General features: G+C 37.3%; 1 protein-coding gene across 2 annotated transcripts in view; it reads left to right on the plus strand.

Annotated features, from left to right (window-relative positions):
• Positions 1 to 16,993, plus strand: part of LOC137394871 (uncharacterized) — a 44,582-nt gene that overhangs the window by 17,668 nt on the left and 9,921 nt on the right. For both annotated transcript variants that reach the window (XM_068081644.1, XM_068081645.1), the window contains exons 2-6: positions 4,108 to 4,343; positions 5,159 to 5,348; positions 12,226 to 12,344; positions 12,783 to 13,040; positions 14,068 to 14,273. In XM_068081644.1, the coding sequence (XP_067937745.1) occupies positions 4,157 to 4,343; positions 5,159 to 5,348; positions 12,226 to 12,344; positions 12,783 to 13,040; positions 14,068 to 14,273 (960 nt within the window). In that variant the 5' untranslated portion in view covers positions 4,108 to 4,156. The remainder of the gene's footprint in view (positions 1 to 4,107; positions 4,344 to 5,158; positions 5,349 to 12,225; positions 12,345 to 12,782; positions 13,041 to 14,067; positions 14,274 to 16,993) is intronic.

Raw genomic sequence — 16,993 nt, forward strand, 5'->3', positions numbered from 1 at the left:
ACATATGAACTCCGCAGGTGATGGTCACCAAGACCTCTGTGATTCAATGCAACCTTTTTTTACTTGCATGTTATATCAAGACAAAGTCGTGCTAACCTGAGGCACAAATATGTGGCTGGTAATTATTACATTTCACATTTTTAATATTCACATTTTTAATATTCGTTTGACCTGTGAGAATGAGCTGATCTCTAGAACTCATTGTTCACCCTGCATATACAACATACCATACGACATACCATACGACATACCATACGACATAGTGAACATACCATGTCACATAGTGAACATACCATACGACATAGTGAACATACCATACGGCATTGTGAACATATCATACGACATAGTGAACATAACATACGACATAGTGATCATACCATACAGCATAGTGAACATACCATACGACATAGTGAACATACCATACGGCATAGTGAACATACCATACGACATAGTGAACATACCATACCACATAGTGTTCATACCATATGACATAGTGAACATACCATACAACATAGTGAACATACCATACGACATAGTGAACATGCCATACGACATAGTGAACATGCCATACGACATAGTGAACATACTATACGACATAGTGAACATACCATACGACATAGTGAACATACCATACGACATAGTGAACATACCATACGACATAGTGAACATACCATACGACATAGTGAACATACCACTGCTTCATTAATGGAACAGCGCTTCATCTATACATGAATTGTAAATAGTTTCAGCTGTACTCGCATGCGAATAGTCTTCAACCGTATATGGTCCTGCCATATAGAATCTTCTTTCTGGCATATTTTCACATTAGATTTGCGGTCATTGGGAGGAGTCCAGCTACTCTACACTTTGTCGTCTATTCCACAATAGTACAGTTCTACTACTTGTTATGATAATAACCGACCTTGTAAACAAATTCCTATTAAAATGTTGGGCTAGTAAATTAGCTTGTAGTTTCAGTTTAGACTAGATTATAGACGTCAAAGATTGTTCCGCGGTCCTTGTCAGGTCAACATAGGCAGCTGTGATGTCACCAACTTACAGTGGTGTAGGTATTTTTCTTTCTGATTGATTCTGGTTACATGAATCAACTTAGACAAGATAGACACAGCATGTATCTTTGGGAAGGCTATCCGGCCTACATTAGTTAGCTGTTAGTATTCGTTTGTTTGCGGAAGAAACTACCTTATACGCTATGGAGGCCTTCAAATTTTTAGCTCGAATCCAACCCACATCCTAACTGCATGCCTAGAGTAGGGAACCATCTATTACAACATTTCATCCGCAGTTATATCTATAGGTGTCTCCTGTTTGATCTTCGAGGCGTGTTTCTCTTTAGTAATACATTTGTACATAAACTTCAAATTGCGTAATCCATTATGCCGTAGGTAGGTGAAATCCTTGGCTGTTACCCAATAGACTGTTGCATATTGAGGTGAGCAGTGTCACGAGTTGTACTAGTAGGTTCTGGCCAACTGCACATTTGACAACAATATATCACTCAAATTCGACTATATACCACTCTTAATCAACAATTAGGATGATGCACGATGTATTCTCAATAAATGAGCGTTATTTACTATTTTCTCAGTCGAGTACCCGCAACGTGGGGGTGAGAAAGGATTATGTTCGCAGCTTGTCAAACATAATCCTTTCTCACCCCCTCCTTCGAACTATGTTAGCGAGTTGAGCGGAACTAGCTTTGACGCTAAACTTTAATACTGCTTAGCGCAGTTGTATAACTGTAGGTTGCATAAGCAGCAGATCACGTAAGACACAGGTAATGCCTTCGATAGAAACTTTACCGAGATATAATTGTGTTCCAGGACTATTTGAAAGTCGGTTGACCAATGACACGGCAGATAAGAGAATGCGATGAAATGACTCTAGATATCGAAATGGGTGTCTTAAAAAACTTTATTTTATAATTCCAGCCTGTATTATAATCCCAGTCTTTCCTAAAAGGTAGATAAGATATTTAACATTGCTTGTAGCTTGTTACAGGATGTTTTATAGGCTGGATGCCAAGAAAAGAGAGCTCAAAAAACCTCGATTTTATCACTAGAAATTCCACTGTCATACAGCCCACGACCAAAGTGATAATGGAAAAAAGAAAGGGTACTGTTGGTTGTTGAAAAAGTAGTTCTCAGCAGGAATTGACAGAGTATAGTGTAAATGAGACTTGTTTGAAATAGAAATAGAAATGTTCTAGAAATAGCTTGAAAAGCTTGGTTTAATACAACAATAAATCACACCTAATCACACAAAAAATCACACCTAATCTACTACTATCTCAAACCTGTTTTACAATGATAAAAAAATATTAATTTAAGCTGTAGGCCTAACCTACCGTAATGTATGTATTTTACCAACAACGATAAGGAAATATGTTTATTATAACTCAGAAATGCAAAATTAGAAGTAAAATGGCAAGCTACTGTGTACTATACACAGTTTGAAAGTTGGTTGCGTTGAATGTAGAATGGTTTTGATAGCGATCTTTAACAGAAAGCAAGTATGAGCATTCACGTGTCTGAAAGTTTTCTGCAAACTGGAGCAAAATAAAAAATGTTCTCGTTATAAAGGGGCGTTGTAGTTCGGCCCTAGCTTGTACATAAGTTGTAAAGAATTTCGGCTAACGTTTTAGATAATGAAACTTTCGGTGATTGGACAAAAAAACATAGGCTGATAAACTGTGTACCACAATTTCTGTACCTGTAATTCGGTCTACGCCTCAAACGGTCTACGTTTATTGCAGAAACCTTCGAATAAATTCGATTACAAGTAAACAATGCCATAGACTGGTGAAATAAGCACAGTTTTCAGCACTGCTAAATAGTTCTACTATCTGTCGCACGGCTTTATTGGCGTATCGTAGGCCGGTCTTAACTTTTATTAAACCAAGCTTTTCAAGCGTTTTGTGGCGAATTCCGTCCAAATTAATCTGTCTATTTGTGTATAATCCGATCCGATGGGTAAGTTTTAAGATAATGTCGATAGTTTACAAAGACTTGGTAACGTATTTAAATAGGCTTAAATGGTTTTGTATCGTTATTATACTTTAACGACTCTACAAAACGATGGTTAAATTTGTTGATGAGATTTCAAAACAAGGGTTCGTCTCATTGTTGATGAATAATTTTCGTAAGTTGTGTGCACATGCATTTATCATTAAAACTCGAACTTCGCATCCGCTCGTTTGGTCGTGGGATAAGCTAGCGTTGTTAATTGGTCGATTGTAAGCTAGGTTACGCCACTAAATTAACGATATCCACTAAATAGCAACCCTTATAAATGACATCGTTTTGGGGACAAAATGCAAATTAATCTCAAAACTGTTTGGAATTTTTTTTATTGAGGCAATAAATATGAAAAATAGTGAGACCATAGTGATCAGCATAGTTGATTTGCCATTTGAAAAACTTCTACTCAGGATGGTGGCAGTTATGGTTTAATGGGTGTTTTGCGTGAGTAGATATTGTCATGCCTCTCACCGATTTCATCATACCTCCGCAATAGGATGTGTAGCGGTAGTTCCGTTAGTACGTGAAGGCCATTGTTGTACTCTGTTGAGTACGGCTACCTAGTTGTTCAAGCGTTGTTTAGTAAATGCCCTAATTGCTTTTGTTTGAGGTAGAGTGGTATGACTCTTCTCAGCCACTTAACTCCATAAACTTCTGTAAAGTACACTTTTACCACTGACCAAACCAAATGTTTAAACAAGGGTAATAGCTGACACTCAATTATATCAGCAACAGCAGCTTCTTGCAACTTCTTAACTGTTGCCTCATCCAAGCTGTCTATTGTTGGTTCCTGTGTCTTTATCGATTTGTTACTGCTACAAGTCTTAATGGTTTTCCAAAAAAGTAATGGTCCTTTTTAGTGTGTTTTAGCAGCATATATTTTACGAGTTTTACGAGAGAAAATCTTGGTTCTAAACAATGCGGGTTTGATTTTTTATGAGTTGATTCTGTTTCTTTGATTGCAGCTCATGTTTGAATAGACAAACATCTTTTTAGTATTCAGAAATCTAGCAGTCTGCTAGGGCTGCTCAACCAACTGTAACATAATCACTGTTGCTGTTTGCAGTTACCGAGTAGACCCTAACATATATTCGTGCACTTTGCACGGCTGTAAGATGGTTGTCGGAAAGAAGAAGAACTCTGGCCTTGGACGCATCATTTCACAGTCTTCAGATGATGTCTTTGAGGATTCATCACTCTATTGTATTCTAACAAGCTCTCCTTCTCATCAGGTCGCAGCTGATGTCAGGGAAGCCATCTTCTCCAACTTTGAGAATGTACATTTAACATGCGCTGAAACAGGTAGGCCCTACAACTACTAGGTAGTTGTAAGCAAATTATTACAGATGTTAGTTCGTCACGTCCCATCATCAGACGCGCGACATACAGAAGCGTGTACAATAGGTATTCATTGAATCCTACTCATATTCGTAAACTTGGAGTTGTCCTTTAAATGCTGTTGTCAAGGGTACGCAAATTACACGCGCCATAGTTTTGTGGAGCGTTCCATATTGGTGTGCTCAGAGGTTCCACAGAGGTGCTCCATATGACAAGAAGCTTTTGTAGGTGGGCTCCACGTTGAGCATTCTCTGTGAAAACAGAAGTGTAACGTCCCTGCTACTCTCTTGTATATAAATTAGTTTTTGTTGTTAATGCACAGCCGCATATTTCCTCGTTCCACTGGGTTGTACACTAATTTTGATCCTAACATCATTAACGGCTCATGAATGACTCATCAAGGAAATGTGGTTGATGCCCAAACTAACACGATTGTAACATTCCCATCTATTATGATGACTGGTGTAATAGCCCATGAGAAAAATCGCATGGAGTAGCCATTCGCTGTTGATCACCCTTGTAATACCCTCACATCATACTAACGAATTGTAATGAATTATACGATCTCACAAACTATATCTTATCGGCGGTCATATTACTGCACATGAGAGGGCATATTACTGCACCAGAGAGGGCATATTACTGCACCAGAGAGGGCATATTACTGCACATGAGAGGGCATATTACTGCACATGAGAGGGCAACTCTCCCATTATAATTTTCCTATTTTGTTTTCAAACACTCATAAAATTTTTCTGCACGATAGTTTGCTTTTACAGGCACAACTTATCTGCACTTGATAGCGGACAACTCCGCTAAGTTCAGCGATGCGATGGCCTTACCAGCAGTCTATATGCTTTGCTACGCTGGTATAGATGTGTCCGCTCAAGATAAAGAGGAAAATGAGACGGCTTTGCACCGGCTCGTGAGGAAACCTGGATCTCACAAGATAATTCTAGCTTTGCTGAGGTACCATAGTACTAATAGAAGTATCTGCACCATTTGATACTTCTATGGCAACAGTAGTTTGAAGTAGATGTATGCTTATCGTTTCTTAAACAGCTTGCTTTGTTTATTTTATATCTCATGCCTTTTTAAATGTTTATAGACACAGTATGTTATAGACACACATATTGTTGGTGTCACCAGTACGTCACCAGTACGCTGACAGTATGAAAATTGATATGGGATATTTGTAGTGGTCATGAACTGCGCTTGAACGATTGAAGGATTCTCAATCTATGTTATTCTCCTGTGATATAGTCTCTGATTAGCGTATTATCAGCATGGGATCTAAGCAAACATCAATTGCATTTGCTCTGGCTGCTCATGTGCCTTGGTGTAGCTTTTTCTCATGATTGGTCAAGACACAGTCAAGAATTTGTCACTGTTTGATAACACACCATAAAAATTGAATTTTTTTGTAATTAAATAACTGTCAAGATTTCCTGTTTTAGATTTGGAGGTCATTTCCATTTTGACAACGTATTTGCATTAAAAATTTGACTAATCAATCTATTATTAACTGTCTCACATTTTTGTTGAAATCTTGTGAGTTAGATTTCTACCGTATACCGTGTCCGTTTATCGCTTATATAAAGTTTCCATCAGGGATATGCTTTGCAGCTTGGAAACATTATGCGGCGTTGGCTTGATGGTAATGGCGTCGTGGTGGTAGTTATATAGTGACAGTCATATATCGATAATCGAATAACCATCGTCGTATAGCGATAGCTGTATAGAGATTCATAGCGTCTGCGTTTATATATTTGTGTTAAGCAGTTTTAGCAGTACTCAACAGGCTAATCAAGTTGCCATCATTGGTAATCTACAGTTGACGATCTATTTGTGATCGTCAACCATGTCGTTATTTCTCCTTGACTATAGGAAATTGGCTCTAGATTCCATAAAGTGGTAGCAGTGTGGCAATTATCTGTTATTCTTAAACATACATCTTCGCTCTAAATTTAATACCATGCATGAATCATTTATAAGGCGGACTTATATTGACTTTAAAATTGACTTATTTCTTATCTATTTGTTTCTTTTTGCTCACTTGTCTTTCTAAAATTGTCCGGTAGAAATGGAAGTTTCGGATAAGTCATAGCTGACTGTAATTTGACTTTTGTTGATAATAAAGTAGAAGTCGTGTTACGTATGCATAGGTGTGGCAGGCGATCAAGCCTGGTTTCCATATCGATTGCGAGACTCCGGCGGTAATATTGCGCAGCACAACACTCGCGACGCTAGGCTCGGCGGCTCATGTTCACATGAAGCTGCATCGCTCATAACAGCATAAAAATGTTCACTCGCCATGCCGTTTCGATAATGCTGACCTTCACCTGCCCGACATGCACCTACAGTGCATATCGGGAAGGTTTTGCCTGCAGCTCTTCACGAAATTTGAACAGCGCCAAACACTTGCGTTGCCACCGGCAACTACCGGTGGTACCCGGCGCGTAGGTTCCCATTTTACCGCTAATAACCCGCAGTGCTGTCCTATATCAATTAGAACTAATCATTTTACTTTTAGGTAAGGTGTAAGAGGCTAACATACATTATACACACTGTATTGTTGTTCTATTGCTAGGGACAGGCTAGAATGGGTCCAAACTTGTTAAACTTGTTCAAATCCCAGAATGCTGCTGGCTAGTAGCGAGGAAATTGTTACAAGAAATCCATTATTTTTTCTTAGAATTAAGAGAAAATAATGTACTATGTTTGTGGCAGAATCTCTTACCTAACTTGTTCTATACAAGTTAAACAAAATAATACACCTTATTTTCTGAAGGCTAACTATAGTTTATTATGTTACACATTTTAGTTGGTTTTATCAAGGGTTTCTAGGCCCTACTACAAAAATGAATGCTAATTTATGTACGTATTACTATAAGAAATGTTCCTTCGCTCCCTCAGTGCAGCATGGATTTGTGTGTGGCACAGAGCAAGGTCAAGAAATTCAACTTGGCCCAAACAAATGAAAAAGTGAGCTATCAGTAGAGGTGGAACGAGACAGGCTTTTTAAGTTGGAGACGAGACTCGAGACACTGTCTTGTAAAAATTCGAGACACGAGACAGTAAAATAATGAGCATTTGGTGATGATTTCACTACACAAGGACTAGCGCACTTGATATATGAAATTAATAAACCTCTTTTTAAATTGAATTTTTTCCTGGTGTAAACGGTTTAAATACAACATTTTAATAGCAATATGCATGTATTTTTTGTAAACAAAAGTGACATAAACTGCTCTAATATAGCGAGGTTATATATTTCTAAGAATTTTGAGCTTGATTGATAATAATTATTATAAACATATTACTTTGTACATGCATATTTTTACCATCTATTGATTAGGTCTTACTTTATATATGGAGTTGTTGTTACGATGTTATGTTGTTAAATGTGAAATAGGTATGTATGTACATTACACTATTTTATATTTTGATTAATACCTTTTTTCCTCTGATAAATCTATCTCTAGATGATTTCTTTTGAGATGTTTATGAAGCCCTGATGTGTTTGCATCTTTATAGGATACATCTCTTCCACATTTTTGCAGATAGGCTGGTTAAATTTCCCATCTTCTGTTTTAAAGCCAAAATAAGACCACACCACAAATTAGACTTTTTGGCTGGTGGTGGAACCAAAATTGGCAAAACTTCTTCTGCAGCCATGTTTTAACAGTCATGCGCAGGCGCTTTAGTTCTATTTCCTGTCTCGAGTTTGGCAATAGTTAGGTCGAGATGAGATCAATCCGGGATGAGACAGGTCGATACTCGAGATGTCTCGTGTCTCGTTCCACCTCTATCTATCAGACTATGAGCCTCTTGCGTTAAAATTTGATTACGGAATAGAAACATTGTTCGACTAACTTATTATTTAACGAAGGTAATGTAGGTCAAGGTTGTTCAAAAGAATCATTTCGACTGGCTGATCTCCTTGATGGGTGTTCCTTACCAGTAAATAGATTAACAAGTAAGAACAAGTAATTTGTACCTTTGTTTTCTGTTGAAGCAACAAAGTGAACCAAATATATTGGATATACATCGTGCACTATTGACCTTATGAAAAATATGGCGATTTTATGTTCTATTTATAAACTTGACAGATTGATGTTTCATGTATCACTATAGACATCACTGCGTTTGACAAATCTTTCAGGTTGCATTGACATCAGTACCATAATTTTGGTGTTTATTCTGTTGTTGGATTGCTCATGCCTCACTGACTAATGCTGGTTGAGGCGAGTGCACTTTGAAATCATTTTATATTTGAGCACACAACTTCATTAGATAATATTGATAAGTACCAATTGCGTATAAGTATTGTAAGAAGACATACATGTCTTACCTCGCCTTAGCCTGTCTTGACAAACTGTTGTTTTGGCGGAGTTGTGCCCCCGTCGAGCGGGCGAGCAACACAACAGCTTGTCACAAGACGTACTGCACCTGATGCATCAGCTACACTGAAAGGGAGTTGTTCTCTTCCGTCTATGCAGTTTGGCTGCGATGTTATGGCGGTCGATCCATTGGTAATCATAACGAACTTCGCGCAAAAAATTATGTAGAAAAAAATAAGATTGCAACGTTTAACCAAAGACCCGTCTCTGTTGTAAACGTTAGTAGAATTTACGGATAAAATAAACTGAAAATAAAATCTATAAGAACAAATATTACTGACTGATACAAAAATAGAAATAAAACTGACTGAGAGCACAAATAACGACATATTTAGTCGCTGTTGTTGCCTAAGTTCTCAAGTTCTACTAAAGTTTACCGCAGGGACTGGTCGCTGGTTAAACATTGTAATCTTATTTTTTCTACATAAATTTTTGCGCGAAATTCGTTATGATTATCAATGGAGTGACCGCCATAACATCGCAGCCAAGCCGCATAGACGGAAGAGAACAACTCTCTATAAGTGTAGCTGATGCATCAGGTGCAGTACGTGCTTGTGACAAGCTGTTGTGTTGCTCGCCCGCTCGACGGGGGAACAACTCCGCAAAAAAACAAGTTTGTCAAGACAGGCTAACCTCGCCTGTAATGTATTAGCATAGTAAACATCGTAATATTCTGTAACATATAACATATTCTGTCATGACTTGAAAAACAACTATGGCTTCGACAAGTTATTTGGTCATGTTTAGAAAGGATTTTGCATTTCTTCCTTAAAGATGTGGTTGCGTCAAATTTGAGTTGATTTTAAAAGAAAGTATTTTTCTTTGTCTACCAGTTGATATGTTGTTTGTTGTGTTAGGCGATCTAATTGTCAAGATAATTGAAGATTAAAATCGAAAAAATTCGATGGCGGTAAAAACGCTCAGGTCAAAAAAACATGCCCAGACTTGCCCAAAGTGATGTAACGCGTGATACAACCTGTCTCTAACTCTCGTATTCATATCGGCTATTGTGATAAAAGTCTAGTCCTACGCGGCTCTATTGGCATAAATTTTATCTTATATTTGCTCGTGTTGGCTAGAATAAAATTTTAAATCCAGCTACAGATACATTATTATGAATGTCTCAAAGGCCTCAAACAAGTAAAATTAAAAACTTGTCATATTAATTTCTTCTAAATGCTGTGTAAACATCTTAGTACCGACTACCGATTCTACCAGTCTACGGTAACTCTGTCAAGCAAACTATGTAGAATAAGGTCTTTGTATCGGCACAGTTCCGTCGCTACCCACACTAATGATATACAGCCTCACAAAAGCCCCGCCCACATTATGTCCGTCGCCTATCCTGGGAATGGGGCTGTATATCATTGCCCACACAGAAAACTAGTTTCTTACTACCGTAAGTAAAATAAGCAAACTGCGTCTTTGAAAAGAATATGTGGCGAAACCAACTACATCCCTAAAAGTCATGTACATTGTATAGTCGACTGTCAACGTGTCATTATTGGTATCAATGTGTAGAAAAAAATTCACTGCTCACATTTGATTAGTTGATTCAAGTAGTAAACAAATGGTTGAGCTATGCAAAAGTGCCTGACCATGCAGCTCTGATTGCACTTCATAAATCCATCTATCAGAAAAGATTTCAGCATAGGTGTTAACAGGGCTATGATATGTTCAATGTTCTGCAAATCATGTTTTGCATTGCAAATCATGTTTTGCATTATCTTCAACAATATTATTTTATTATATAATTTTACAAGCAAAAAAAATTTCATCTCGGCATAATGCTTTTATTAAAAATATCCATCAAGTCGTGGCCACTCACATAATTTCAGCTGATACAATAAAACAAATTCATCTACTGCAGCAAATTCAAACAAAACATCATGGTTTATGCAGCACACATTCAAGTCTCTTTTTCCCATTTATGGCAGTTTCCACACTGACAAAGCTGCTTCGGCTAGTGGGACCACATAAACATCCTGTAACCAGTAAAACAAATGCAATAAATACAGTATATGTCATTCATAGATATGTCATTCTAAAGCGTATCTACTGAAAGCTTTCAAATTGGGAGTTAGATAGATTGCAGGTGTAATTTTAAAAACGAATAAATGTTTAACAAAAGCATAAGTACACCAAGTCAACGATTCGAAGCTTTGGTTCTGGAAGTTAAAGATTTGCATTAATCAATCGATTTTCTTCACTTTCTACAAGTGAGAAGTGAACATCTAAAGTCAAATCATTAATCTAATTTACTAGATAAAACTGCCACAGAAAGTTTGAAGCAAATGTAGCTAGGTGTACCGATAAAAAATTATAAATCAATGATTAGTGACAGCAAAAAGTTATAATTTTATTAATTAGTACATGTATTAATGAGTACTAAAATATTACCTTTAGTATATTCATCAATCTAAGCCATTGTATTGCTAGATGCTATGGATTAAAAAGAAGCCGTCAAGAACTCACTGTATACATACGTATCTCGCACGCGCAGGAAATTGCATTATAACCTCAAACAGGGAAATATAATCTGAATGTAAACTCGACAGTATATCTATAGGAGACTCAAAGTAAAAGATATATTTACCTCCATTCTCCTATCTTCCTCCGTAGCACTTTAACCACCTGATGCACAGAAAACTCGGAGTCACCTTCGCAGTAACTTGACAGCAATTTTTAAAATTCTGTCGTTCGTCAATAAAACGTGTCGATCGAGTAATTCATTAAAGTTACGATGTTAATTAATTTAGTAAATATCGATGTCCATGCGATTTAATAATAGAGTAAAATCCCTAAATTTGAGATCACAGACAGCTCGTTTTACGAGTGATAACATGTATTACGACCTATATAAAAATTTCGTGCTGATGATTGGCCCGTGAAGCGACCTTATATTTATCGCTCGTGGACTCTTTTTAGATGTATCACTAGTTACGTCACGAATGAAGCACCCGCTGGAACGTGAGCTTTTTAAAAGATGGCCTCATTCAAACGCATATATCTCTGGACAGGATTGGTCTACAAAGACAAAAATGACATCAAATTGTAGCTGATGTTTTAGGCTTTTATTGGTATTAATTTCATTAAATCGACCTTTTTGACGCAACCACATCTTTAAAGCTAAGTATAGCAATGCAAATAGCTGCCCAAAAGCTATCACGTTCACAAGTAACTGATGATCCATGTTAGCATTTACAATACAGTGACGATGCATTCTATCGGCAAGTAGCCAGGATTTTAGACAGTAAAAATGAATAATACTGTACTAGGATTACTGCTGCTGTTCCGCTGTATGACGCTACGGCATAGTTTTTCGTTTTTTTTTAATACCACAGAAGTTGTAGTGTAGGTTTTACTGTCGGTGTCATTAAAGAGTCAAATATTAGTCTTTTCGCACTTGCCTACTGCTCTTAGTCTGAGGGATTGCTTCGCAGGTATGGGATCGACACATCGTTAAGGAACAGATCTGGATTAACAGCGCAAGATTACCTGGAATCTGAACAGCCACCAGGTTACCAAGAGACCCTGCACTGGTTTAACAAGCTCTCTCCAGGTAACACTCCCCATACCCTCTTTGTTTACATTTTCCCTCTCTGACAAAAATATTTACATGTGAAACTGCGAATATATTAATGTCACTCAAGAATTTTTAGTTTATTATTTGAAAATTTTTAATAGTATAGCAATGTTGCTATAAATAGCTACATGGATATTGGTGTGGAATGCTATGCTGCTACTGATAGCTATATTACTACAGATAGCTGTGCTGCTACAGATGGCTATATTGCTACAGATAGCTATGTTGCTACAGATAGCTATATTGCTACAGATAGCTATGTTGCTACAGATAGCTGTGCTGCTACAGATAGCTATATTGCTACAGATAGCTATGTTGCTACATATAGGTATGCTACTATACATAATCATGCTCATACATGTATATACATTTATGTGTATGTGTGTTATTGTTGGATATCTTGTTCTGATGTAGGGCTGCACAGTTTGGGCCGAGCGATTACAGGCAATGGAGAGAAACTGAGCTTGGGCTGTGTGGAGAAGCTGTTGAAGGGATGGTGCAAAGTTTCTATATACAGCGGAGGCAAGCCTCTCAACCTCTTGCAAGTCTCGCAGATGTCTGCGCGAGATGCCTTACTAGCTGAACTTTTCAAAAAGTATTACTGGACTAACGAGTTGGTGCATGCAACTCTCGCCGGTCTCACTGACGAAATGAAGCGAATCTACAAAGAAGGTAATTTACATGCTGGTATCTGGTTGTTCTTTAAGCAGCGCAGAGCATAATAGTAATTGACACATAATAGCAATGATATAAACCCCTAGGATAGGCAATGGCTATCATATGGGCGGGGTTTAATCATCGAGCTCCGTTAGGGTTGTGCTAGCCTGGGTTTTTGGGGCTAACACAGTTCTCATGCCACAGTCGCGTTGCCCTGTTAGGTTTTTTGGTTTAGATTTTTATTGTCTATATGCTTCAATCGCGGATAACTGATTTCCGGTTAGTAGTACCAAACAACAAAACCTGTAACCAGCAAACACGCAATTCTCTCTTTCCCTTTTCAATTTTAGCGATATACTAGGATCCATGGAAAATTAATAACATTTCCAATTACCTATTTTTATCAATTTTGAGATTTTTAAGGGTCATAGTATATGCTTAAAGTTAAATATAATTTACCCGCAATCACCCGAACGACGTCCTTTTTTCTCTGGTTTTTTATTAATCTTTTGCCACCCTTAATATAAAATGACAGTCTTTCATCGTTGTCACATTGTTTGACCTGGCCAATAAGATGGGACAGCAAGCAAATCTGTGCAGTGTAGTTTTCATACTCAAAATCTAAATATAAAACCAAATTTGGGCTATTTCACAATGGCGACTATTAATATCACGAACTCTTGTGAATGGCAACTAACTGATCATAACGGTGACAATATTGGGCAACCATATTTATTTGACAACAAAATGAAACCAACAGATCAGTAAAATAACCACTATTACTATTGTTCATAATATTTGTAAATTTACAAGGGGTTTTATTCAGCATATTTGTTTGTTCGGGTGCTAGGTTCGGGTTTATTCCAGCAGAGCTCGATCATTAAACCCCGCCCACATGATGCCCGGCGCCTGTCCTTGTGGTTGTATACGGTGGTTGTATATCATTGATAATAGTATTTGCGCCCGTGACCTTGTAAAATGGACCTTTTATTGTCTCCAATTTGACCTGTGAAAGGTCTACATGTCTTGCCCACTCTTGTAGGCAAGAAAAAGGTAGACGTGGACACCCTGGACCACAGCTACCAGCTGGATATGAGCAGTCCCATAGCCCCGCAGCCATTAATTGTAGCTGCCTGGGAGCAAGGCAACTACGATACGGTTGACCAGCTGCTCTTGTTTGATGTCGATGTCTGCAACTCCTACAGCAACAAACCTGATACGAACCTTCCAAAGCCTCTTTTCTACCAGGTTATTTCCTCAGCACTGCCTTCCTACCTTCCCTCTCTTTCACATTCAACATCGACATAGCTATAACATTTGTGTGTCTATATTAACCCTTTCACTGTAATCCATGTACAAGTTTAGCTTTTGGCTTTATCTTTTGCCAGCCATTCTACTAAAAATTGTCGATTTTCTGCATATGTATACAATTTTTTTTCAATTTCAAAAACATTTTGTTATATACTTGAAGTTGTCAACATGTTAACAAACCGATCTGAATCGGCTATAATGTCATTAACAAAAGCTTTTCTGTTTCTAACACGGCAGGTGTTTGCAGAAGCCATATTACAACTAAAAAGTTCGACTGTCAGAAAAAAAAAAGTACGTTTTCGGCTTGGAATTTCCTGATCAAAAATTATAATTTGCTTCGCAAATAAAGACTAATTTTTAAAAGAATCATTCGGACAACACTCTTAACATCTTAAAAACACTAATGATCATCGGTTATGTTGTAACAAATCATGAATACTCAGTTACTACGCAACCACAGTAAATTTCACAAAAATGTGTCTATGCCAGTCGATCATAGAATTCGCATAAACTCTCATAAATAAAAACATAAATAAACAAACATAAATAAAGAATTAAGAATATATGACATTCAGAAGAGGTGGTTGAAGGGAGTTTGTGCTAGTGATATATTAAGCTAGTCTATTAACTCATTCACACCAGGCGCAAGTTCACTCGTGTATTTATAACGTTGCTAGGCACCCAACGCAAGTTAATTTTCGTCTGAAATTTACCAACTCCTTGCATCGTTATTTTTAAATTTTAAAAGAATATTTTTGATGGTTAAAAAGAAAAATTTCTGGCCAATCAGGCAAACTTCAAAATATGCCTCAATGACGTCTCTGGTAAAAGTTATAACCAAATTAGTACACCCATCTCGAATTCTACCAAAACCAGAAACCATCATGCCGACTTGAAATTTTATCGTTCGCGATCAACTTTTTTCAATTTCAGCAGTAAGTATGCAGATTCAGAAATGGTAATACATTGAAAGACTGCATAAATCAAATTAAAACATTATTTTTAATGTTTCGAAATTTTTATTAACTTTTAATTTTGCCAATTTGAATCATGATGCTCGAATAAAAATGCGCTTTTCAGGCTTTCAGCCGTAGTCAGACTACGGCTGAAAGACTACTCGATAGAATCATATTGATTTTTAGAGCTGTCTATGAAGTCTGAAAAATCAAAAACAGAGTTAATGAACATATTTTTATTATTAGAAACATTTTCATGTTATTTTATTTGAGTTATATTGGCATATAGATTTGCTATGCTTTTGTTTGAAGGATAATACTCGGGAGGAAAAGTTCAAAATTAGAGTTTCATGATTTTCATGTTCACGACTAACTGCATATGTATACATAGTATTCATAACTGTGTATTGTATGTAATAAATATATAATTTTAGTCAAACTTTGTATATTTTGCAATTTTTATGATGCAAATCTAACTTTGTTTCAGCAAATAACAATTTTTTCAAAATTGGAAATTTACTGAAACTACCTTCTTTGAGGTACAGATCTACATAAAAAGGATATGACTTGTCTATATTAATGTAATATAATTTGAAAGAGGAGACTTGGCTGGTTCTTGTGAAACTTGAGTGAGTAAATTATCTCAAGTCTGTCTCCTGTAGTAGTAATTTGAATTACGGCAACTTTCTGAAAAATGAGCGGTATTTGGGGCTAATCACCTGGAAATTAGTCGGGTGCGAATGAGTTAATAACCCTTTTCTCTAGGCTCCTGGTTCTAGATCAGCCTTACAATAATAATAATAATATTGCTATTGTGAGTGGTTATATTAATAATACCAATAATGATAATAATAATGATAATATTAATAGTAATGAGGATGTGTGGTAAGGCTAGTAATGAGGATGTGTGGTAAGGCTAGTAATGAGGATGTGTGGTAAGGCTAGTAATGAGGATGTGTGGTAAGGCTAGTAATGAGGATGTGTGGTAAGGCTAGTAATGAGGATGTGTGGTAAGGCTAGTAATGAGGATGTGTGGTAAGGCTAGTAATGAGGATGTGTGGTAAGGCTAGTAATGAGGATGTGTGGTAAGGCTAGTAATGAGGATGTGTGGTAAGGCTAGTAATGAGGATGTGTGGTAAGGCTAGTAATGAGGATGTGTGGTAAGGCTAGTAATGAGGATGTGTAGTAAGGCTAGTAATGAGGATGTGTGGTAAAGCTAGTAATGAGGGTGTGTGGTAAGGCTAGTAATGAGGATGTGTGGTAAGGCTAGTAATGAGGATGTGTGGTAAGGCTAGTAATGAGGATGTGTGGTAAGGCTAGTAATGAGGATGTGTGGTAAGGCTAGTAATGAGGATGTGTGGTAAGGCTAGTAATGAGGATGTGTGGTAAGGCTAGTAATGAGGATGTGTGGTAAGGCTAGTAATGAGGATGTGTGGTAAGGCTAGTAATGAGGATGTGTGGTAAGGCTAGTAATGAGGATGTGTGGTAAGGCTAGTAATGAGGATGTGTGGTAAGGCTAGTAATGAGGATGTGTGGTAAGGCTAGTAATGAGGATGTGTGGTAAGGCTAGTAATGAGGATGTGTGGTAAGGCTAGTAATGAGGATGTGTGGTAAGGCTAGTAATGTGAGAAAATAATGAGATAAACTAGAGAAATGCCGAAAGTTGGCAAAGAAGTTGGAAGAAGACCAAGAAGACCTTCA

This window comes from Watersipora subatra, chromosome 4 (assembly GCF_963576615.1).
Source record: "Watersipora subatra chromosome 4, tzWatSuba1.1, whole genome shotgun sequence".
NCBI classification, from domain to species: domain Eukaryota; kingdom Metazoa; phylum Bryozoa; class Gymnolaemata; order Cheilostomatida; family Watersiporidae; genus Watersipora; species Watersipora subatra.